Source organism: Camelus dromedarius, chromosome 13 (genome assembly GCF_036321535.1).
Source record: "Camelus dromedarius isolate mCamDro1 chromosome 13, mCamDro1.pat, whole genome shotgun sequence".
Taxonomy (NCBI): domain Eukaryota; kingdom Metazoa; phylum Chordata; class Mammalia; order Artiodactyla; family Camelidae; genus Camelus; species Camelus dromedarius.
The window spans coordinates 2,425,585-2,450,514 of record NC_087448.1 but is presented as its reverse complement, the minus strand read 5'-3'; the positions used below and the strand labels follow the sequence as shown (position 1 = coordinate 2,450,514).

Here is a 24,930-nt window from a genome sequence, read left to right as displayed (position 1 = left end):
CCGGGGCTGCTGTCCCGCTAACCAAAGTGGGTGAGAGCGTGACTGAGCCGCACGTGGAGGTACCACTTTAAATATTTTATGTCGCCATGGCCCAAGCTGGACACGCTGCCCTTCGGGGGGAGGCTTCAAAAGTCAAGGAACTTCAGTAAGTAGCCCGGAGGGGAGTGAGGAGAAAGGGGTCCCCCAGCCTCTGTGCGTTTGCAGAGCCAGCGGTCTCGCCCTCCGGGGGCTGCTCTGCCCCCTGGCCGGACGTCCTTGGTCCAGGCCAAGCAGATGAAAGCAGGAAGCAAGCGAGCCAGGAGCTGAATGTTTTCAAAAAATAGACCAGACGGGAAGGAGCAGGGGTTTGCTTTGAGAGCAGCAAGCACAGCCTTGGCTGCCCGCCAGGGAGGAGCTGATGTCTCCAGCAGATCCTGGAAAGCTCAGGGCTGTGGGGGCCTCTCTGGGGCTGTGAATGGGTGGCAGGAGGGCTTCCGGGGTGGGGGTGGGGAGGCCCAGGGCCTAGAGGAGGAGCCCAGCCTGGGTCTGGTGTATGGGATCAACTCCCCGGGGGCTCAACTCCCCGGGGCTCAGCTCCCTAAACAGTGGAGGATGGAGAATAGCCAGGCAGCATCCCACGAGCTCCCCTAGCAGGTGCTCCTGGCCAGACGGGACCTTGCTCACGAGAAGGTTCTGTTACCAGGCAGTTGACAGCTTTGGGGTCCTTAGGGAGGGCCTGGCTGGATCTTAGCCCGAGGCTTCCCCGCCTCCCTTACAAGGAGTCTCAGAGGAGCCTGAACACACCCCCAAGTATAAAACCCTTCGCAAAGACAGACCCTTCCCTGGGTTCTGCCCCTGATGCCCTTCACAATTAACTGGCCTCTCTTGCCTTTTTAGGGGAACCTGTCCCTGCCCACTCAGCACAACACAGTTATCAACCCAATCTTTCATCTTGCAAAGTGGCCGTGGGCGCGACAATTGCTGGGCATCCTCTGGTACCACTGGATGGGGGAGTGAGGTGCCATGTGCAAACACAGTGAGAGACAGCAGCTTTATTAAACCTTTATCCTCAGCCATTTTAACAGGGGTGCCCTCTGCGTGCCCGTAAACGTTCATACCCTGCGAGAATGGGGCTGGGATGTCGGTGTGTTTTGCTCTTTTTGGAGAGCAGGGACATTCAGAGAAGACGTCACTGATGGTGATAATAATGAGATAACGACAATTGTACCAGTGGAGGAAGAAAACACACAGCCTGGTAATTCTGTGATGACACGGACTCATGGAGTGAACTACCTTAAACGTGGGGCGAGGACACCTCACCATCAGGACCTCGTTAGCTCGAGGCCCAGCTCATCTTGCCTGAGGGTTTCATCGGAAGTCCGCACCTGGGGAGCCAGTGAGGACGATGAGGAGCTCAGAGACCAGCCGTGTCACGGCGGGGCACTGGGCCGCAGACTGAGCTTGTCAGCACCTGCTCACGGGCAGGGACTATGCCCCTGGGCCCTGAGGACCTCGGGCCTCCACAGCACATCCCAGGAAGAGGGTCACTATGTGGTCAGCTGGAGTTTCCCCAAGCAGCTCTGTTTGGGTCACTAAGGAAATGCATCACTTGGTTGAAACAGCAAATCGAAGGCAGTTTCCCAAGAAACCTGGGCCTGATCACCTCACTCACAGCCTTTCTGGTGTTCCTGGCCGTCCTGCCCGCCCTCTGCTAGGAGACACGCCAGCCACCATAGCGTCCAGCCCACCCGTGTCCTGCCCCTTCTCATGGAACATACCTGCATCCCAAATGAATAGCCCTTCAAAGCCAAGGGAAGTTCCTGTTTGTTGGCTTAACTCTGTCCTTCCTCCTACCCCATCCATCCTCTGTATGAGGCAGTAAAGCCAAGCTCTGAAGGGTCACACTGAACTGGCAAAGCTTTGATAGACGATTTGTATAACTGATTCTCACTTACAGATGAGGGTTCAAAGTGAACCATAAAACGTGGAATGGTAGACCAGAAAACAGAGTCTTTGGCCTCCTTCTTGTTTATCTAATTTGTCAAGTATGTTCCTGACCCAGGGCCTTTGCACATGCTGGTCCCTAAGCCTTCAGTGCTCTTCCTCTGAATGTCCACACAGAGGGCCACAAGATTAATATCAGACGTAATGCATGTATACAGTGTAACCATTAAAGCAATCAACTCAGGCTGGAACAGTTACAGTGACACATGAGACAAATATTCAACAAACTCAGTCAAAATACTCAACAGGTTTTTGCTGTGGACCTACTATGTATCAGAGGTTGTGTTTGCTCTACCAAAACCTAGTGGGAAAGGGCAGGGATGTGGTCTAAGTGCAGTGAAGTCTGATTCCTTGTTTCTTGGGTGTGTGACCTTGAGCAAGTGACCTCTGCAAGCCTCAGCACCCGGGGCACCACGGAGCCCAGGGGGACCTGTGAACGTAAATGAGGACGGAGGTGAGGGCCTTAGCACAGCGGCACCGCAGTTACAGGAACAGCGCCTTGGTGACTCCTGTCTCTACAGCCTGATCCTGTCCATCAAGGACCTCCCTCCTGGGAGGAACATCCACAAACAGGTAATACATGAAACTCGGGAGATGCTGTAGCAGTGAAGTGAGCGGGGTGCTCCGGAACCCAGAGGAGTGGGTAAGTAGCCGTGCGGAGGTGAGTTGAAAACAGGCTGTGCTGGCATGAAGACTCTTCCCCCAGTAGTTCTGGACTCCTCCTTCTGGCCCCTGGACCTGTGGCTTCCCAAGAGTTCCCTCTGAAGATGCAGCCACGGGATAAGCTTCAGTCAGTGGAAGTGAGCAGAAGCAACAGTCTCACTCCTGAGTGTCAATTTTAAGAATCAGGGGACAACTGGCCTTGTTTCCTACTAACTGTGTGGTGACTGTGGGAGCTAACGATGGTCCCTCCACCAGCCCAGGCCTCTGGTGACCACGGCAATCCAGGGCCTGCTCCTGCGTGCCCACTCACTTTGGAGAATGATGCTTCTGAGGTCTGGTGGCTTCTTGTCACTGTAGCATTACCTAGTCTCTCCCAACTGATCTGACAAATAGTGACAATGTCTGTCTTAAAGACTGAGTGCAGGTGCCCAGGGCAAAGGGAACTTTCTATGCAGAGGCAGAGTCCTAAAAGAATTAACATCTGGTGACGGGTTCAGGGCTCCTGTCACCCACACTGGGAACCCGGGGCAGAAGGCAGAGGCTGACACTAGTTCAGGTGGGCACAGAGCACCTCTAGCCTGCGTAAGGCATCTTTGACAGGGCCAGTTCCCCCAAGGCAATTCAAACTCAGAAGCCATTCAGCAGACTCTCCAGATTCAATAAATTAAGAGTTTAAAAATGGATTAGTAAATGAAAATTAGAAAAAGATGAAAAGGGGGATGCAGTAGTGGAGGAAATGAGTTGAGGACCGAGACAGCACTGACTGGTACAGCATCCATAATGCACATTAGAGGTGAAGGACCAGGGCAGGTATGGCTGGGACCTGAATTACTGACACAGAGAAAACTTTCATCATAGTGAATACAGAACAGATGAAAGAAGACAAAGATATTAAAACACTTAAAAAGAAGCTAAATCATCTACAAAACAGAAGCAGACTCACAGACACAGTAAACAATCTTACGGTTACCGGGGAGAGGGGGTGGGAAGGGATAAATTTGGGAGTTTCAGATTTGCAAATGTTAACCACTATATGTAAAAATAGATATAAAACAAATTTCTTCTGTGTAGTACAGGGAACTATATTCAATATCTTGCAATAACCTTTAATGAAAAAGAATATGAAAATAAATATATGTAAATATATGCCTGACTGGGACATTATGTTGTATACCAGAAATTGACACACTGTAACTGACTATACGTCAATGAAAAATATTTAAAAATAAAATAAATACAAATAAAAACAAGCTAAAGATACAGACATGAAGATGTGTCAAAGCCCACTGAAATAACTGTTTACTCCTAAAGGCGAGAACTCAATGAATGTTTTTCTGAAAGTATTCAAAAGTAAAATACAAGAACACTGTCATGACATAAAGAAAAAACTAGTCTCCCAAGGAAAAAAAATGAAGCAAAAATAAACAAATGGGACCCAATTTTACTGAAAAGCTTTTGCATAGCAAAGGAAATCATAAACAAGATGAAAAAACCTATGGAATGGGAGAAAATATTCTCAAATGATGCAACTGACAAGGGCTTAATTTCCAAAATATACAAACAGCTTAATATTAAAAAAATAAAGAAAATCAACCCAATTTAAAAATGGGAAGAAGATCTAAACAGACAGTTCTCCAATGACGACATCCAGATGGCCAACAGGCACAGGAAAGGATGCTCAGTATCACTAATCATTAGAGAAATGCAGATCAAAACCACAGTGAAGTTTCCCCTCGCAGCAGTCAGCATGGACCTCATCAAAAAGTCCACAAACGATAAATTCTGGAGAGGGTGTGGAGAAAAAGGAGCCCTCCTACACTGCTGGTGGGAATGTAAATTGGTGCAGCCGCTGTGGAGAACTGTACGGAGGGTCCTTAAAAAACTAAAAACAGACTTACCATGTCCAGCAAGTCTACCCGTAGGCACACATACGAAAAAGACAAATCTCTAATTCAAAAAGATACATGCTCCCCAAAGTTCATAGCAGCACTATTTATAATAGCCAAGACATGGAAGCAACCTGAATGTCCACCAACAGACAATTACATAAAGAAAATTTGTCACACACACACACACACACACACACACACACACACACTAGAATACTACTCAGCCACGAAAAAGAGTGAAATAATGCCATTTGCAGCAACATGGATGGACCTAGAGATTGTCATACTAAGTGAAGTAAATCAGACAGAGAAAGACAAATATCATATGATATCACTTATATGTGATTTACAAATGAACTTATTTACAAAACAGACTCACAGAGATAAAGAACAGACTTATGGTTACCAAAGGGAGAAGGAGTGGGGAGCAATAAATTAGGAGGTTGGGATTAATGGAAACACACTAAAAAAGGAAAGAAAACTCTGTACCTGCAAACGCAATGCATTCACAGAATCACCGAAATTATTTGAAATAAAATGCCCAGCACTGAGGCATGTCCTGGTTAAGCTCCTGAACTTCAAGGATCAAGGCAGAACTTTTCAGAAGTGTAAACAGAACAGAGAAAACACTGTAAGAGCGAGAAATCAAGTTGGGTGGGATCTCTATACCCCGAATCCCAGCACCAGTAGGCAGTGGGGAGATGTCTACGTAACGTTCTTGAGAAAAAGACCGTATGACCAAGGACATTCCACCCAACCAACCCGTGGCTCATCTATAAAAGCCACAGGAAAATATTCTCAGATATGAGAGGACTCAGGCAACAAAGCAAACATAACGTTTCTTGAAAAACATTTTGAGTTTTCTGCTTGTTTTTAGGAACAAAATTGGGACCATTTTCAGAAGGGTCAGAAAGTAAGCCTGTTCAAAACCAGTGTCAGGAAATAAATCAACTTAAATAGACGTTGGATAGTTGAAAATCATGTGAATTATATTATAGACGAGATATTTTTTCTTAACCTGGGCAGTGCCAAATGAATCATGTAACTCACAAAATACAAGCGGGGGTAAGAGGAGAGGGCAGGAGAGGAGGGTGGGGAGGGTGTGAGGGAACAACCGGTAACGTTTAAATGCATATTTTCAAAGGTGCTTCCAACCTCTAATGTTTTGTGTTAACTTCTCCCAAGGGATCTTTTAGAAAATGGGGTCTCTACCCAGAGACACAGGTATTTGTTTCCAGTTCAGCCATTCTTTCCAGGTTCATTCTGTTTTCTTCTGTCCCCCAGTGGGGTACAAGTCGCATAACTTGGTAAGGTTTCCAGTGGAACTCAGGGGGAGAACCATGAAGACAAGCTAGAAGGAGGAGGCAGAAGCCAGGTCATAAAATGCTCTGTGTCCATGAGGCCAAGGAGGTTGGCTTCCCCTGTGAGATAACGGTTTCATTGAGATACACAATCACGTGTGCATTTTTATAAAGGTCACCCTGTCACTTCGGCTGCACCGTGTTTTACCATCCCCTGAAGGGACGTGAATTAGAGATGATCTCTCAGCATCATTTTATAGCTAATGGTCCAGATTGATCTAACAGCCTTCTCTTCCATTCAAATTTTTAGCTCTTTCCTTCAAATTCCTAAATATGACTCTGGTACATAGTTTTACCATGAAGTAAAGTAGGTCAAAGTTGCCATGTTACTGCAAATGGCAATATTACATTCCTTTTTGTGGCTGAGTAGTATTCCATCATATAAATATACCACAGCTTCTTTATCCGGTCCTCTGTCAGTGGACATTTAGGTGCTTCCGTGTCTTGGCTGCCAAAACCCAATGCTAAGGAGTGTCCTCACCCCCAGAGAAGCTGGGACAGGAAACAGGACCAGGACACGCCGGCCAGGGCTTCCAGGCCGCGCCCCGAGTGCACGCAAGTGCCGCTGGCCTGGCACCACGGACAGCGGCACCCCCGCCCCTGGGACACCGGGGGGAAGGACCAGCTGAACTTGCGTGGTAGACCTGCCCCTCTTCCATCCGTTCAAAGAAAGACAGGTAACAAAGTCCTATTTTTTAAGGCCTCCAAGGGATGTAATCTAAAATTCTTTTGATGTTAATACTGGTATTTAAATTCTCATTTTCATCAAAGTATTCCTTGTGGAAACAAACATGAATTCTCAGTGTCTTCTGTCCCTTGAAGGTCAGCTGACGAATCTCTCATCATAGCCTCTAATACAACGGATGCGATGAATCACCAGTTTTCCTCTCTCCAACCTAAATGGTCCTCGCTCTTCAACGCACCTTCAGAGGGCCAGCTTTCCGCCTGTGTATGTTGACCTTTCATCAAGCAGCTACCAATGCCTCGTAGAATCAGTAACAAAAACCAACATACGTGAAGAACAGAGTGACAGACTTATGCCCAGGGCCTTGAAAGTAATCATTCCGTAACTACAGGCCAGCATCGCGGTCACGGTTTTGATCACACTAAAGTAATCACTTTATTCCACTTGTACTTTGCTAGAAATCCGTTTTTCAAAATGACTGGAGACTGGGAGCAGGTGCGCCCGAACGGGAATAATGCATTTGAGGTATACACGCATAGGAAAAGGGTTTTGATCAACCGTTCCTTCTTTGCTGCTGCTGAAGGCACCGGTAGCTGCCTCCTGCTTCCCAGCGCTCTGTTCCTGACACACCGCTCCCTTCAGTGCCTCGCAGCCTGGTGCTTCACGGGATGCTGGCGCTTCCCTGCCCGAGGGTGAATGTCTTACAGTGTCAGCCAGCCACAGCGCAGCTCTGCTCCTGGGAACCAGTGTCAACATCCGGCCAGAGCCTGGTCTGGGGCACTGGGGAGGGAGGCAGAGCCGGCGGGGGCGGCTGGTTCTGGGCCCGTCTGCGTCTCTCTAACGGGGCACCCGAGGAAGGGAGACTCTCTGTGGGGCATCATCACGGGAGGATGTGCTGTTGGGAGCCGCTACAACCATCTTATCAATACGGGGCGGATAAGTCTGCAAGGTAGAAGCTAAGATCCCTAGGTTGGCTGAGTAGGAAGATGAAAAGACCCCGGGCCCCTGACGATGCCACGTAGCTGCCTGACTAATCCAGCCGTGAACTCGTTACGTGAGATAGCACATCCCTTTCCTGTTCAGTGGTCCTCAGAGTGTGGTCCCAGACCAGCAGCGTCAGCATCACCTGGGAAATTATTAGAAAAGAAAATTCTTGGGCTTCTCCCCAGAGGTGCTGAAAAGCAGGTCTGGGAGTCAGCACCGGGATCTGGTCTAACGAGGCCTCCACGTGGTGCAGATAGGCCCCGGCGTCCCAGACGCCTGGGACCAGCCGTCCAGCTGCACTCTCTCTGACGTGTGCTAAGCACATCCTAACTAACCCAGCGCTTGTACGTTTGATGTGCCTTCTGTGAAACTCTATCCATCAATTAGGTGTTTTTGTTTTACTTTGGAGTCATCTGGGAATTCAGGGCTGTGGATGGGAAGGTCTGAAAAGGGCCTGGGCCACCCAGGGAGGCTGGCCAAGAGCTGAGGTAGGTTTCTTGAAGTGTAAAAAATTCTGGTCAAAACTTAAGAGCTTTTAGAGTTGAAAAGGGTGAAAGGAGGGGATTCTGAAATACAGAAAAGGAAACGTAGAAGCCACAGCTCAGAGGGTAGGAATTCTAACCGTGTGGTGACAGAAGCCGTGAGCACCTCGAGGGCTCCGAAGGACTCGGGAAGTAGCCCGAGAGGAACCAGATCGTGAAAGAGCGCGAGTCTCAACACGCGCCCGAGCACGGAATCGAGGAGGTGCCGACAGCAAACAGGGAGCCACCAATGGCGAGGCAGGGTCCTTTGGGGTCGTGGAGCAGGAACAGAGACCAAGCTGGAAGAGGCAAAACGCACCGGGAGCGCTTTCAAACTGCCAGTCCTCGCCTGAGACTCTGCAGGGCCATCATCAGAGGTCGGCGCCGACAGGGAGCGTCAGCGTCCTGCTGGCTTAGTTGCGCCAGCCAAAGGAACGTGGAGGCACTGCCCTCCTGGGAGGGGACGCAGAGCAGCACTGCACGTTTCCAAAGAAGCCCTTCCGCCCTTTGTCTTCCAGCCGGCGGCCCTGAAGGGCGGTACGACACAGAGGTCAATGCTGGTGGAGCCGTCGGCTGGGAGTTAGACGCCCAGAGGAGTGGACGGCCTGCCCAAGTCAGCCTGCAGACTTGTGAAGTGACGTTCAGCCTGGCACCCGGGACCAGGTATGAGCCTGCAGGTCCGCTCACAGATGCTGGAGACAGCGCCGAGACAGCCCCAGGACCCAGCGTGCATCTTCCTATGGCTCCTAATGGGTCAGAACCCAACTCCCCCCAAACCAACGCAGTGAGCCTTTCAGCCTTCCTCCCGGTGTATCTGAAGCTGACATTCTCCTCCAAGTCTACACACTGGTTTCCAGTGAGTGTCTCTAGCACCTACAGAGCTTTGAAACAACTCGTCACTTCTTTATTTACAGTCAGCTTTTCTGAGCAAACATGTTCGCGGGTTCCTGCCTCACACGGCTCCCCTGGACAGCCCTTCATCAGTAGTTAACGGATCTCAGGGACACTGAACCTTGCAGATCATACCTCCTCCTCAGCGCCTAAAGGGAGGACGGTCCGTCTGGGCACTGACAGCCACATGCCACCTATGAGGTCCCAAACACCACACAGAGCTTGCCAGTCTTGTGATTTAAAAGCCATCATTTAAAAATCATCTCCCATATTGCTGGGTTTATTTGTTCAAAAGAGATGACACCCGTGTCATTGCATGGCCGTAATGTGAGGGTAAGGCGGATGGAGAGAAAAATTATTTCTAACAGGAGGTAAAACTGTCCTTGATAAATCAAGACAACAATTGTCGTATTTTCTGCCTCCTGAGTGGTACCTCCCGGCTCTGAGGACCTGATGTCTGCGTGGCCCGGTCCTCTGCATCCCGGAGGCAGCAGGCGGTGCCCAGGCGCCCAGGTGCTGGGGCTGTGCTGCAGCGGCCGCTTCCCGGCTCTGCGCGCCCAAGCTACACGCCCCTCACGAGTCCTGGCACCCCCTGTGCCTCCGTCTCCTCACCTGTAGGTCGGGCTGGCGACTCCCACCACCGGAGGCTGCTAGGAGGGAGGGAGGAATTAAGACCTGCCCAGGTCTGGAATGCTCCGTACAGCCCCAGCACGCTCACAGCACTCCTACATCTGGAAAGTGAATGACATGGTTCTGGTTTTGTTTTCTGAACACAGCCCCTTCTGGCAAATTTTGTGATTTGGGGATATTTTCTAGTTTCAGAATAAAACCTTTAAGACGGGACCAAGCGTCTTTAAGGAGCCAAATATTTACCTCTTTAATCCAAAGCACTGAAAGAGTGGGCTTGACGTCAAATTCATCATCCACACAGGAAAAAGCAGCCCCCAGGCTTCCTTCGCTTCATAAATAATGTACTTTATTGTACTGCGTATGGCTATTAAGGGGAGCATCCGTGATGGGAACAGACTACGCACGACACGCTACCGCAGTCCCGCTGAGTCCCGCCTCCGGCGGCGCCACAGCGGCCCGTGTGTACCGCGAGGGCGCGGGAAGACAGAGCGAGAGTCTGCTGTCATGTCACAATAGCAAGAAATATATTTAACATCTTGATATCCAGAAACAATACGTACCCCAAAAGAAAACACTGTTTAATAACTATTAAAGTTTATATAGCAAAAAATATTTTAAATTTAAGGTAAGTCAGGCAAAATGTACAAAGACCCAATATACATCGTGAAGTTTTAACAAACATAACATTTATACATTTTGGTTCCATTCTGTAAACTAAATTAAAAATGTAAATATTGCATATGCCTTTTTTGAAATGTACAGGATAGAAGGAAATTTAGTATAGTGTCAACTTCTTACTTCGCTTGTTTTAAGTTGCAGGAGGAACGCGAACCACTGGGGTGGCGGCTCGGCTACACTGAGGACGGGGAAGCTACTTAACTACAAGGCAGAGGCTGCGCTCAGCTCAGTCCCACCTCCTGGGGGGAGTTTCGTAGCAAGGACCACCCATCCATCCTTAGTCCCAAAACTAAACCAAAACTTTAGGACATTTTATACATTTCAATAAAGTCTTTGTATGTTACACACTGAAGAATGACCTTCCAACTAATGTTGTGTGTGGTCTCCTGTGCACATCTGGGCTGTCTGATTCCAGAGAAGGAAAACCTTAAAAACAGTCAGGGGAGTCACTTTACATTCAACTTTGTCTTGCAATACAATCCTCTGTTCTAAAAGTTCAGCATGGGAGGAAGACTTTTGCATTGCGATTAAATATATTTTTAAGACATTGAATTTTTTGGTCTTCCTCTAGAAAAGCCTCATTTTATTAATGCATTATTCTATAGTGATATATATCTATATATTTATATATATTTTTCTCCAAAAAAACCCACCTCAAATCTCCAATGAATTCGTGTAACCTCTATAGGACTCTCAGAGAAGAGGCACTGGGGACGCACCCCCGGGGGTGGGGGGGGGGAGGCTCTACATGCCCCTCCCCTCCAGTGGCAAGGGAGCAGTGAGATCAGGTGACATTCTGCTGGTCGAGGTCAGCAGTTTTCAGTGACACCTGCCAAGAACTGTCACAATACTGATATTTCTCAGAACACTGAAAACACACAAAACAAGGGCAGCCCTGTCGGGAGTTTTTGTGACAAGTAACGTGTCCTGTGCGATTGTTTTTCTTCTTCGTCGTCTATTAATAACACAGGGGCTATTAATGCCTCCTTCGTCCGTTTCTTTCCTTTTTGTCTTTGTTTTTGGTGTTCTGTTGTTGTTGTTCAGGGTAGCCTTGCCGGCTGACGTGACAGCATCACAGTAAATACAATACATTTTTTTAAAAAATCAGCCAAATCCTTAACCACCCTTGAACCACCCACATGCCTATGTGAATTTTTGGTTAGAGAAATACAAGTTCAAGATTAAGGATAGCAGAGACATTTGAGCTGTAAATAGGATCAAAGGCTTTTGCAATTTAAGTACCTACAGAAACGTCTACATGGAGAAGATTAAACAAGTCTGTTAAAGGTAAAAAGAGATATTGACCCCTGTCCCAGACCCTCCCCTCCCACCCCCCACTACCCAACAGAGTTGATGATTTCCAAAAGTAGGTTTGCTTCAGTTACATATAATAATTATTATTTATTAATCCATCTTCAAAGTCCAATCTCAAATTTCATCTCCGCGGAGAAACGTCAGTCCCACACTGGGCTCTGTCTGTGAGTGAGCACGTAGGTACCTGGACTGGAGTCCACGAGCAGCCGCGTACGGGACCAGCCGGATGAGCCGAGGGCCACTGGGGACCCAGCAGAGGGGCGTGAGGCCCCGCCGGCCCCGACCACGCCGATCGGCTTCACCTGGAACTGAGGTAGGACGGTGGTAGTTTTGAGCGGATGCCAGTAAATTCCAGATTTCACCATGTTAGTGCCTGTGGGTAGAGGCTCCCAGCATGCTGAGGGGAGACCTGCTCTGCCCGGACGAAAGTAAAGAAGAACTCAAGACACCAGCCACCACTGAAAAGGCTCGTGAAGACATCCAATTTTCTTGTGAACCACTTCTTCCGCTAATTTCATCAAAAAACGAAACAGAACACAACAGGAACAGCACGAGGAGGAACACCCCCTGCGGGAACACGGGAGAGAGGCAGGTGGCTCCACGCCTGACAGTGGCAGATGCTTCCACACGTGGTAATTGCTCAGATCCCAAAGAAAACAGTAAGCAGCTTTGGATTAAAAAAAAAAAAAAAAAAAAAAAAAAAAAAAACGCTGAGTGTCCTCTTTTAACGTTTTTCTCTGACGTGTGATGTCGTGGGGACAGAGCCAGACAGATCTTCACTCTGAAAGAGGAGAGAGAAGCGTCAGTGGGACGGCCGTGCACACACAGACGAGGCCCCTCTTCCCCGGCCCCGTCACTTTCAGGAAATGACCCCTTTGGGACGCAAACTCTTACTCACTCCGTTTTCCCGAAATGAGCTCAACGGGTGAATTCCCAGCCAGTTTCCCAAGAGGCAGAGCGACTAGGCTCACGGCGAGTCGCAAGGCCCGTGAAGAGGGGTCCTGTTTTCAGCGCAAGAAAACTGCTCACAATTCTGACCCGACCCTTAGGGGGGGAGCCGGGCGACCTGGCGACAGCCCCCGACCGCCTGGGTCTGGGCTCTTCGTGGGGACAGAGAGGGAGGGACCACTGCCTTCCTGTCAGGGCTTCAGGGAGGACGAAAACCAGGACACGTGTCACAGCGTGCTGTCAATCACACTGACGATGCAAACGTGTGTTACGGTCCGAACGTGGACGAAGTAATCATGGCCACGCTTCTGCCCTCGGAAAACCCTTCCCACCAGATAATCTACCCTGTGCCTAAGGTGACGCACGGTTTCAGAAGCTCCTGTTCTGTGCCGTCTCCCTCCGCCCACGGGCCCCCTTGAGCTGAACTGGCTGCACATGTGCTGGGACCCCCACCAGAACCAGCCATTTCCCTCATTCGGGGCTGAAGGATCCAACTTCCTTAACTTCTTCCTAATTCCCAATGTTTTCAGCATGTTTTTAATCTATGTGTCTATTCCTCTTTTATGGGACATAGCAACTGGAGACATCAATATTTCATAGCATGCTGCCCTTTTTTTTCCCGTTTTTGTTTTTGTTTTTAAAGCTTTTTGGCTTTTTAACAAAAATGCCAAGCTGTTGGTCGCTCCTCATGCTGGTGACTACTCAGTGGCACGCGTGCCCGGGGGGCCACGCCCCGTCGTAAACAGGAATGCTGTCTTCCCTTGCAGTTGGAGTCACTCAACCTGCATCTCTGAAAACGCCTTTAAAATCACTTAGAATTCTGACTCTAGGCTCCCACCACGTCCTGGATTTACATTCTTTGTGAATCTATTGCTTTTCTGTTCATCTTGAGCTCAGAGGACTAATCCCGCCAGACAGAAATTTCCAGCGGGTCCCCAGGCCGAGGGTGAGCCCCTGCCTGCTCTGCAGTCGGGCAGTGCCCCCCAGAACAGGAGCCTCACAGACACGCGCTGTCAGCGTACAACACAAAGACAGTATCTTCCCATGACTTTTTTCAAAAGTCCCCTATGTGTGACACTTTGAGGCAGTGCCACTTCTATTATTTTTCAAAAGGCTGATGTCCTTTAAAATGTTTCATTTAACTGTTCAGCCACTTCTATTATTTTTCAAAAGGCTGATGTCCTTTAAAATGTTTCATTTAACTGTTCAGCCAATGACACTTACTGGAGAGCAGGGCCCCAACATTTCTCTGAAGGAAAAGATGTGTCTCCAGCTACTTTATTCACTCCTGTGGTTTCTGGTCCTAAGAGACTGCGGCGAGAGCCTGCAGGTTTTCGTCCCTTAAATATGAGCATTTGCTAAAATCCACTGGACGGGCGCCTTGCCCCAGATGAGCGCATTTTGTCACGCAGTCCTGTTCATGAGAAGCGCCCCTCACCCCCAGAGGCAGTCAAGACCCCACGAGTCCACTTGCAGGAAGATTTCTGTTGACTTCATTTTTACACTGACGTTTAGCTGAATGCGCCTAAATTGTCTCGTGTTAACCCCAAACCCCATTACCTTGAAAACAGCTAAGCAAGTGAGTTCTTTAATCCTTCAAACTCAAATGCACAGTCATATAAACGAGGGTTACTTATAGCTGAAAACTTCCTTCTCTTTACCCTCTGCAAATTCAGGGACATGTTCACTCTGTTTCTAAGGACGCTTTATTGCTATGAAGTGACTCCTATCATGAGAACGTCATCAACTCTGACCAAGTCGAATGTGTAATTTAATTTTTTTGAAGTTCAACACAACTGTGAAAACCTTCACCTCTGGGCACGAGTGTTATGAAAGAAAACGCAGCTAAAAGGCGAGGAAATCACTGAGTCATGTGTTTATCTGCACACTGAGCTTCCAGCATCATTTTCAATTCTGCGCTGGGGCGGGGTCTCCGCGAGGCACGTGGGCGCGGATGGGGACAATGTTCCCGCCGGCACGGGAGTCACAGGACAACCGATCTCCTGGCAGGGCAGGAAGGCCACGCTCTCAAGTGTGCCCCACGCTCTGAAAACACCTGTCTTCCGAAGGCTGCCCGGCTGCAGTTACCAGGAGAGGGAGAACAAAGCTCCTCCAGGGGCCCAGGAGAAGTGCGGGCTGCTGGCAACCCAGGGATGCAATCCGACATTGGGACAGGGAGGAACGTCATTCCCTAAGATGCTGAGTGGTGGGCCGAGCCGCCCCAGGGCTCCGGGGAGGGGAAGGGGCAGGGACATGCTCTGACACGTGGGCCGGGGGAGCCATGGATGACTGGGGAAGGAGGCCGACCCCACACACGCGGGCACGTGCACACACACACACACACACGTGACGTCACAGGCTAAGGCCCGGGAGACCAGCAAGAAGGCGGCCACCAGCTCAGAGACAGACGTCTGGGCACGAGGAGCGCCGGGCTTCCAGCACATCTTCAAATGTGCAGATGGGCCCTGGCGTCAACACAACAACACACCGTGGATGCAGAGGACGCCAAGACCTGCGAGCCTCCTCCGGGGCCTGGGAACTTCAGTCACCTGCCACTGAAATCCCTGGGGCTCAGCCCTGGCTCACTCGGAGATCCTCCCACACGTGCCTCGGCAAGATCCCTGAGCGAGGACCGCCAGGAGGGGACCAGCTGCAGGAAAGGCGCAGGGGAGCCGCTCGGGAAGATGCCCAGGCTACAGGGCTCGCCTGCCCCGAGCAAGCAGGCTCCCCGCGGTCAGGCAGGCATCCCGGCAGCAAAGCGGGGCTGGCCACCTGGGAACCACACCTCACTCCTCTCCCTGCATTCTGCATCCTGCATCCCGCACCCGTGTCCCAGGATAAGGGGATGAAGGCAGGAGCTAGGAGCTAGGAATGGGAGCACACGTTTGCCTTTTCTTTATTTACTTTCAAAGTAAGTTAAACCATCCCTCCCCCTGAAAATGGTTCCGCCAACTAGGGGGCAAAAAGCCTAACATTCTAGCCTGGTACCTTCACCTGGAAATACTTACGCTTCTGAATGGAGAGATTTCCAGCAAATTTTTATTTATTTCATTATCTAGGTTAATTCTACTAGAGACAAAGAACAAATCATTCATTTTGCGATCTGTCCAGTGAACACCAGTTAGATGGGAGACACTCTCTGAACTGAGGAGGCGCCGCGGCAACGCAGAGAAGAGATGCGGCCAGAACCGTGCGCTGCTCTTGTGGCTGCGGAACTGCACGCCGGGTCTGATCCTGCTCCTGGAGGGACGCCTCTGAAAGCAAACTCACCGATACACCTCGAATGCCATATAACTGCACACTAACATTCCGCAGCTTAGACGCTGCCGTGTAAGGATGGCCAGGCACAGAGACGCCTATCCATACAGTCACTGATTAAAAAGGAAAGCACTATCAGTAAAAGGACCGAAGTTGTTCCATGTGACACGTCACGCAGCCTGGCCGCTCCCCACCTTTTCTTTTCACGCTCTCATTGACAAATGACGTTCATATGTGGATACAGTCCCTTGGGCCAGGGATCATAACCCCCTGGGGACCAGCATTAATTTCACCCCTTTCCTTCCTATTTAAAGGAGGAATCAGAATGCAAACGAGCACGAGTGTTGCCGGCAAAAGGTCCCTCCTCCAATTTGCTCTATTTTACAAAAAAGAAAGAAAGAAAGAAACAAACAAACAAAGAAAAAACAAACCAACCACTAAAAAACCACTAAAATTGTCCTGAAGACAAATGGGAAAGCTGCAGTGCCACAGGCGGCACTGACGTCAGAACACAGACATGTCACACCACTGCTGAGCTGGCCTCCAGGATTTCAAACACGTTAGTGGAAAACACAGTGAGCAATGGATCCAGAAGATTTTAGAAATAAATCAGGTAAATGTACTCTGGTAAACAGACTCGAGCAGCATTCTGGATGTGCGTTCTGACTCATGACTTTTTTATGATTTCTCATGAGAATCTGGGTTTGGATGCAGACCGAGTCTCGTGTGGGCTCACGTGGGACTGGGGCGCGGCACAGCGGAAGGGAACGGGGCCTCCCAGGCCTTTGGTGAGCAATGCTGCACCAAACAGAATCCAAACCCACACAGTAGGTACAAAGACTTCATATTTTCAGGCATATCTGCATGAGGAGCAGTGCAGACACCGACTCGCATGACAAAATGCAATAATATAGTTCTTAACATTAAAAATTGCATTTCTAGTAGCAACTCTGATGAAAAAAAGAAATAAACCCTCTGTGAGCCCAAACACGCCCTTCAAGTCCATTTAGACTTTTTGTTAAACATAGAATTAGAGGAGAAAATAAACTTTTCAGTTACACGAGAAATTCCTAGAAAAGTAAACCTGATAATTCAGTATCTCCCAACTTTACTAAAAGCAAAAAACACTCTCAGAATGTACCAAAAAAAAAAAAAAAGTAAGGCTGGGTGTGATAACAAACTAGCCAGGGATTCTAAGAAAAACGGTCACTTGAAGCCTTCTTTTAAAATAGGAAAAAACAAAACAAAAAAAAAAAACCTTAAAAGGAAAGCGTGGAAGAGCAGACCCCCAGGACAAGAGGGCGCGGCGAGCGCTGTGGCCGCGGCTGCTTGTGCAGGTCTAGAGCCTTCCTGCAAACGAGCTCATCGTTTCCACTGATGGTTAAGCTCGTCTCATCCCGAATGCGTGTGATTAAAGAAATTCCCTAACAGCACGTTGCAACTTGATGTTAATGACACAACATGAAACAGGATGAGACGGCCAAGTTTTCCTCTGACGCTGGGTTAATAAAAGGCATCTCTCCTTCGTTAGCTCTTGATTAATCCTTCACGTAAGACCTTGTTTTAACCACCAAAGACTATGGCAGTCAAGGGTCCCAGACTGTCAGCTACCAGACCTCAGATTCCCTCCGTGTCACCAAAGTTCCACTCGCAGCAGCCTGCGTTAACTCCAGCTGCACAGGGCGCACCGATTTCATGCCGTAACACTTAAGTCTTTGTCTCTTTTCCACTTGTTACTAAAAAGCCTGACGTGTGCATCCGATACGCCACCTTCTGTGGCGAGGGTTTCCCCCAGCACCTGTGACGGTAACGGCCAGGATCAAAAGTGCCCCGAATCTGCTGGTGGAGCCTTCTCTTAATGTTTAAGAGGTCAGACCTTTTCTGGGTAAAAAGCAGGTGAAGCAGCACCGGTGCCTCAGAGCCGGTCAGCAGGCAAGGACGGTCCTTAACTTCTCCCAGAACTTTCCTCTCGGCTGCACTGGAGGCCCTCTCTGTCTGTTTCAGCAAACAAAAGACTGGAGGGCCTGGGGGAGCAGTGAGAGGAGGTCTAACTTCCACTTGGGCCCTGAAGTTCCGACCCTGACATGGTACCATCAGCCATTCATAAACTACCCCAAGACATCAAACCTGCAGACTATGGATGCTGGCTTCATGCGTCCGTCTCCCCTGCTGTCCGGGGCTGGGCCACATCAGACCCAGCATCTGCAGGTGCCTGCGAGGTCCTTCCTGAAGACTCGTTGAGTTAAACTGAAATAAGAACCCACGCGGTTTATGCCATTTCTTCCAGGAAGTAAAGTGGAATCAACTCTTCTAAAGGCGCACAAAACTTTAGGGCGGTCTGAGGCTCCAGAGAAAAGAAAACCCTTCTTACCTCACACGAGAGGGGCACTCTAAGAGGGAGGTCAGCGAAGCATGGCCAAATCTGCTTCTGCAAATAAAGGTTTCCTGGCACACGGCCACGTTCACTCCTCTGGACATGGCTGCATCTCAGAGGAACAACAGAGGTGAGGGGCGGTGGCAGAGGCTGTGCCACCCAGGACTTGAGGAAGACAGTGAGGAGAGGGAGGGGTAAGTCTGAAAATGATAACATAAACTTCCATGTGCATGTTACACCTGAGACTAACGGATGCCGCCTGGAACGTTCCCAGCAAGCTTACTGCCTTCAGGACGCCTCGTCTGCTTACAAGCGCGCCGTCCCACTGTAGACCCTACTGAGAACGAGGAGGCAAGTCACAACGCCAGCTACGAAGCCGCCACACGCTTTTGGAGTTAGTTTTCCTCACTCTTCTGTTCGGTGTTTCATGTATGACACAAAACTGCTGAATAAACCTGATTACTACTAAGTATATCCTCCAGTGTTACTCTTCCAACCTTAACAGAAGGGAAGTCCTGCAATTCAAAAAAAAGTCCAAACCCCTTCTCTTCCTGGGGCCATCTGAGCACGTAACTGTAAGCACTGTGTTTCTGCCCTTCGAAACAGTAAGAATATTGTGGCCACTTGATGTAAAACTTGCATTAAAATCACAAATAGTCTATGAAGGTTGTGATTATTTCCTCAGATTTAACACATTATTATATTTATGATTTTTATACTGGTGTAAAAAATATGCATTTCTGTACATTATAAAAACGTTTATATTGTGTACGTAGGAAGTTCTCAAAACTAAATATTGTTTTCCTATAAAGCGAAGAAAACGGAGAACAACAATTTATTCAAAATATATCCGTTCCCAAATATCCTGTTGTTCTGTATTATTTAAAGTAAACAATTCTTTTCTTCAATTAAATAGTTAAGAGTGCTCCTGGGTTCTTTTTGTTTAGTAATTTGATGCCTTTTTGTTTTTATTATTGAAATTGAAATAAGCATTTCCCGGAAGTCTGAAATTATGCCAAATGCAATTCAAAGCCCCTCTATGATGTCACTGACTGGGAACCGTACTTACGAGTGTAGCTAAAAAGGCGTACCTTCAGGACCCTGAGCTATTCTCTGGTTTCCACATTTAATGCTAATGCAGTAATTTGGAGATGTAGCAGAAGTGCGTGTGGTGGGGCGAGCGCTTAGCGTGCACGAGGTCCTGCGTTCCATCCCCAACACCTCCATTAAAATAAATAACAGTCAGTGTTGTGACATGCTTGCCTGTCATCACAGGAAAAAAATAAAGGAAAAAAAGCAAGAACTAAATGAAAAAGGGGAACCTGTTCCTACCCCCCCACCACGACATCTCCCTGATGCAGGATGCTGGCTCCCTTTCTTGGGGGAAGGAAACACCTCGTCCGCGCGGGCACCTGGCCTCTGGATGCAGGATCTGGCAGCGGAGTCGAGCTGAGAGCCGAGTTCTGTCCCGGAGCAGGCAGACCCCCCGCCCACAGCGGGCGTCTCAGGGGCACGGCCTGGGTCCTCAGGAAGGACCCCAGGCAAGCCGTCCAGACGCCTGAAAACCACCTGCCTTCCCCCAAGCCAACTCTCTGCCACGTGGGTGTGACAGCCACTGTCCCTGCCGGAGTCGGGTCTCGGCCAGAGCCCACAAGCCTATTCCCGCTTCAGAAAGTGGGGACCTTATTCTCCTGCCGTGGATTCCTCCTGGGCCACGGGGAAACTACCAAAAGGGGTGTATGTAGCACCCGTCTGAATAGGTAGTGCAAACACATCGTTTCTTCGTGTATGGAGAAGCGCACGCTGCTGCTGACTGGCACCTCGGGGCCGCATCCCTGCTCCGCGCACCTCCAGTGACAGATACGCGTAACCGCTCGTTCTGCTGTGAGCAAGGCAGACCTGAGGGGGCGGCCGGGGACGCCTGGGCCTCCCACCCCCGCCGCTGGTCTGTGTGGCTGCAGCCGGGCTCCCCGGGCACGTCGGCGGCCACGGGCTCAGAATGACACCCGTGAACGACACCACCCACAACTCATCTTCCAGCAGCAAGTAAACAGCCATGGACGCACAGACACAAGGGCAAACAGCTCCCGGAAAAACAGCAAACTTGCTTTCACTGGACAGGAGCAGAACAGGAGCAGAACTGGTTTTTCCCTTTGGTCGGGGGTGACTCTGGGCCATTGAGCGTTAACAGCTCTCTAGCGCGGCTGGGCACTTCCCCCACGCCCCGCGCGTGGGGCCTGGGGCTCCCCGGGGCAGGATGCTGCCAGCTAGCTGGGCCCCGGGCACAGAGCCTCCGTTCCCGCGGGTTCACGCACAGCGCTGCCCCGAAGCGCACATCAGCATTTAAATTCCTCCATTGCCAATGAGGGCGATTTACAGCCAGACGACCTAGGCTTGATAAAAATTTCAGTAACGATGAAAAGTGGAAGATGCTAAGTTACAGAACCGTCTTTATAAAGTTTACTTACTACAAAATAATATGAAGTAAGATAGAGGTGGCTGATGGCCGCACCTCCCCGGGGAAGTGCAGACAGCGCCCCCGCCGGCCAGGTTAAGCTACCGTGCGCCCCCTCAGCCCAGATGCCGCAACGTCTCTGTGTCATTCAAAACTTGAGTCTCAGCCTTGGCAGAACCTAACCTAGACATTCTTACACGCTCATCGGCTGGGAGAGGCCCTGGATCTGGGATTTTCAAAGGCCCCTCGGGAGAGGCGCAGGAGCTGGAAGGTTGGCAACCATGGCCCCCATCGCCTCCTGGGGGGCCCAGGACAGCCAGCTGTCGCACGCAGGGCTGGGAGGGGGCACCTGCTGCTGCCTCCTGGTGGGAGGCCTTCATGCCCGGTGATGGAGGGCACCCAGCCCTGTCCAGACGGTGACACGGGGCACTGCTGGGACATCCTTGATCATCACCCCACCTCACCCCTCCCTCTTCCCCGGCGAGGAAGAGGCCAAGTGCAGCCACCTAACGAGAGCTTCTCAAACCGCAGCAGGCTTGAAAAAGGGGGAAATGATGAACTCAGCATGAAGACAACATTCCTTGCGGTAAAAGAAGGTTGGATTGTGAGTGCTAACTGGCCTCAACACATTCCCGGGCACCAAAAGCTGGGCAGGGCTTCCTGAAGACATTTAAGAATGGATTTATGCATCCACTGTGGAAAACAGTATGGGGATTCTTTAAAAAACTACAAATGGACTTACCACATGATCCAGCGATCCTACTCCTGGGCACACATCCAAAGGGAACTCTAATTTGAAAAGACACCTGCACCCCAATGTTCACAGCAGCACTATTTACAACAGCCCAGACGTGGAAGCACCTAAGTGTCCCCTGACAGATGACTGGATAAAGGAGATACAGTATTTATTTAAAATGGAATACTACTTGGCCATAGAAAAGACTAAAATAGTGCCATTTGCAGCAACATGGATGGACTTGGAGGTCATCATTCTAAGTGAAGTGAGCCAGAAAGAGAAAGAAAAATACCATATGAGATCGCTCATATGTGGAATTAAAAAAAAAAAGACAAATGAACTTCTTTACAAAACAGAAACAGACTCAGGGACATAGAAAACAAACTTCTGGTCACCGGGGGGACAGAGAGTACAAAGGGATAAACTGGGAGTTCGAGATTTGCAGACACAAAAACTACTACACATAAAACAGACAGACAGCAAGGTCCTACTGCGCAGCACAGGGAACCCTATTCAACATCTTGTAACAGCCTATCGTGAAAAAGAGTATGAAAATGAATATGTGTGTATGTGTGACTGAAACCTCATGCCGACCACCAGAAATGGACACAACGTTGTAAAGTGACTATAATTCAACTAAAAAAATTAAGAACTGATACAAAATGTTTAGAAAAGAATGGGTTTAAGTAAGAGGTGACTTCCTAATCACCTCTTTAGAAGTCGAGACAAACTCCAGGCGGAGCAGACGGACCCTTCACAGACAACGACCGTGCCCTGCGCCCCACAGACACGGCCCACGCCCTCCCAGGAGAGCACCGCACGGACCCACGTGGCCCGTCCCGGGAGACCACTTCCGCCCTTTCACATTTAGCAGCTGCATGAGTTTGCGACACCCTGTATGTATGAATTCATATAAAGTAACATACTTTCCATTCTCTTTGGACAGCAAAGGGCCATTTTACAATTTCTACTTGTTGAACTGAACAGGAATGGGGCACTTTGAAGCCAAAGGGACCTAAACAATGAGAAACCAAGAGAAACAGCCCACGGGCTCATCCTTTACACACTTGGCACCCATATAAGAGTATGCGTGAATCAAGTTATTTACGAATCCATGCTGGCAATCTGCCAGGAGGGCGAGTGTGGCGGACACGGGGCAGGGGTGCAGTCCCCTGCGGCGTGCGTCCTCGCCAAGCCCTGGGTGCTGGTCACAGACCTTCCCGACACGCAGCCCGCTGCCACTCACCGCGCCCTGCCCTGGTTCCTGACACACCAAGTTCCCACAAATTCCTTCATGAACCAGAGAACTCAAGAGACCCGTGTTTCCTACAATAACGCACTTGACAGCGATCACTGACGTGTCATGCTTCCGGCCTGGAAGAGGCAGCAGCAAGCCCTACGGGAAGGAGTAACCACTAACGCAGCTGAGTGAGTCACAAGGAAGGATGCGCTTCTGCAAGACGCTTCACACGTGCATGCTTTTTCACGTCTTTCAGAAAAATTAAGTAAAACTAAGTCAACATTCTAAACAGAGACTTAAACCTATGTCAGGTCCTTAAAATGACACAAGCTACAACTAACCACACACAAGTCCATTTACCAAGTGTGCTTTCCCCACAGACAGGCTAAGAGGAGGAGAGGGTCTCTGACTACTAGTTTTTCTTGACGTCCTTCACCCTGAGCACCAGACGCCCCGTCAGAGCTTTCCTGTTAGGCGCAGTCTCCCCGGGATGCATGGAATGCTGATTAATCTATCATTTTGTTTCCAAATCAGCTGAAGAAAGAAATCAGTTTGTTGCAGAGCCTGAATGTAGTGCTCCTTACAGGAAAGCCCGCTGTGCGGATGCCCTGGGGGTGGGGAGTAGGGAGTAGCTGACCCAGTTTTTTAAAGGAAGGCATGGTGGTACCCGGAAGACACAGAACCAGGTATCAACAAAGGGGCCAGGGCAACGCTCCCTACAGCCCAGCAGAGACCCTGCGAGGCATTCGGAGGGGTGGGGTGCCCACAGCTAGATCCCCTCGCCCTCGGGCTGTTCCTTTAAAAATAAGGATAAGACAGATAAACAACGAGGTCCTACTGTGCAGCACAAGGAACTAGTCAGTAGCTTGTAATAGCCTATAATGGAAAAGAATATGAAAAAGAGTGTGTGTGTGTGTGTGTGTGTATATGACTGAGTCACAACGCTGTACACCAGAAACTAACACAACGTTGTAAATCAACTAAACTTCAATTAAAAGCAAAAAGGTAAGAGCAGGAACCTTCCCCCCAAGGAGGTTCTGAAGATGAAACATCACTTAAACATGTTTTACAAGGCGCTTCCAAATATGTCTGTGTGGCTGAGTGTGTCATTCGACGACTAAATGCTTGTGCTCGGATTCCACTGTTCATCCTCTGAAAACTTCCCACTGCCTTCTGCACCGCAGTGACCTCTCAGACCCTTCCTTCCCCTGGAAAACTTAGGTCTCTTCACCTTTGACACTCTATTTTTGAGAAAGAAAGTCAAGAATGGACATCTACCTCACCAAGTAAAAAAAAGACGCTACAGCAAAATCATATGAAAAGTGTTAAGACACTTTATGTACTGTTCCAAAGAAACATTTTCCTCCTAGGCTGTTAAACATGAACAGAGTGTTTAAGGTGGTTGATTGGGCTCCACACTTCATGGTCAGTTGTTAGTCCTTCACATTATCCACTATCGTCGCCTGCTCCCTTTGTCAGCTACATGGGTCTCCTCCCCACCAGCAGTCTTCTGCCCCAGGGCCTTTGCACGGCTAGTCATTCCCTTTGCTCATCTGGACCACCCCTCTACCAAGTATCTGCAGGACTTGCTTCCTCTCCACCTCCAGGCTGCCGCCTTCCCCCCTCCCCTGCTTTATCTTCATTTCCTGGAGCACCTGCGACGCTACATGTTCTGAACACATGTCAGCATTATGCTTATTTCCCAGATTTCAAAGGCAGGCCTTAAGATTCAGTATCTTTGTTTTGGGTTTGGTTTTTTTTAAGTTTGAAAGCCAAATCTCTTTCTTTCTAGACTGTACCTTAATATTTTTAAAATGGGTGAAATAGTTTTAAAGTATGCAACATGTAACAATTGGCATCTCTGTAATGAAAAAAAAACCGAAAATGTAATGATTTGGTTAAATCTGAAATCTGAGGGGAGACTGAACCTTCTCTGCTGCTGCCCCTCCTGCACCACAGCCCACCTTTCCATCCTCCCAAGAAGCCCTTATGGGAAGTTCCTATCATTTGTTTGTTTGCTTTTTTGGGAAAAAAAAACATTAAAAAAATACACTTTTAAAAAGGACTCAGTGGTGCCTGCACATGGTTGCAAACGTGTCTTGAGAAAACAGAACCCTACGTGGACATTACTAGGACAGCTACAAGCTAAGCAGTTTTGAACCTAAAATATACAGACGTGTGACGTGTTAAATGCCTGTGGACCCTGATGAGAAAAGTATTAACTAGAATCCGAATGTTCTCTTTTCACGGACAGGCACGGGGGTGGGAGGGTGGCTGCACTGAACACATCTCAAGTGTGAGTTTCCACATGTGTGCAGCG

The 24,930-nt window shown here is 49.2% G+C and overlaps 1 protein-coding gene across 1 annotated transcript in view; it reads right to left on the bottom strand.

Moving 5' to 3' along the window:
• Positions 1-9,931: 9,931 nt before the first annotated feature.
• Positions 9,932-24,930, bottom strand: part of IRS2 (insulin receptor substrate 2) — a 30,908-nt gene continuing 15,909 nt past the window's right edge. Inside the window, exon 2 of the mRNA XM_031465654.2 lies at positions 9,932-12,380. Coding sequence (XP_031321514.2) covers positions 12,376-12,380 — 5 coding nt within the window. The 3' untranslated portion in view covers positions 9,932-12,375. The remainder of the gene's footprint in view (positions 12,381-24,930) is intronic.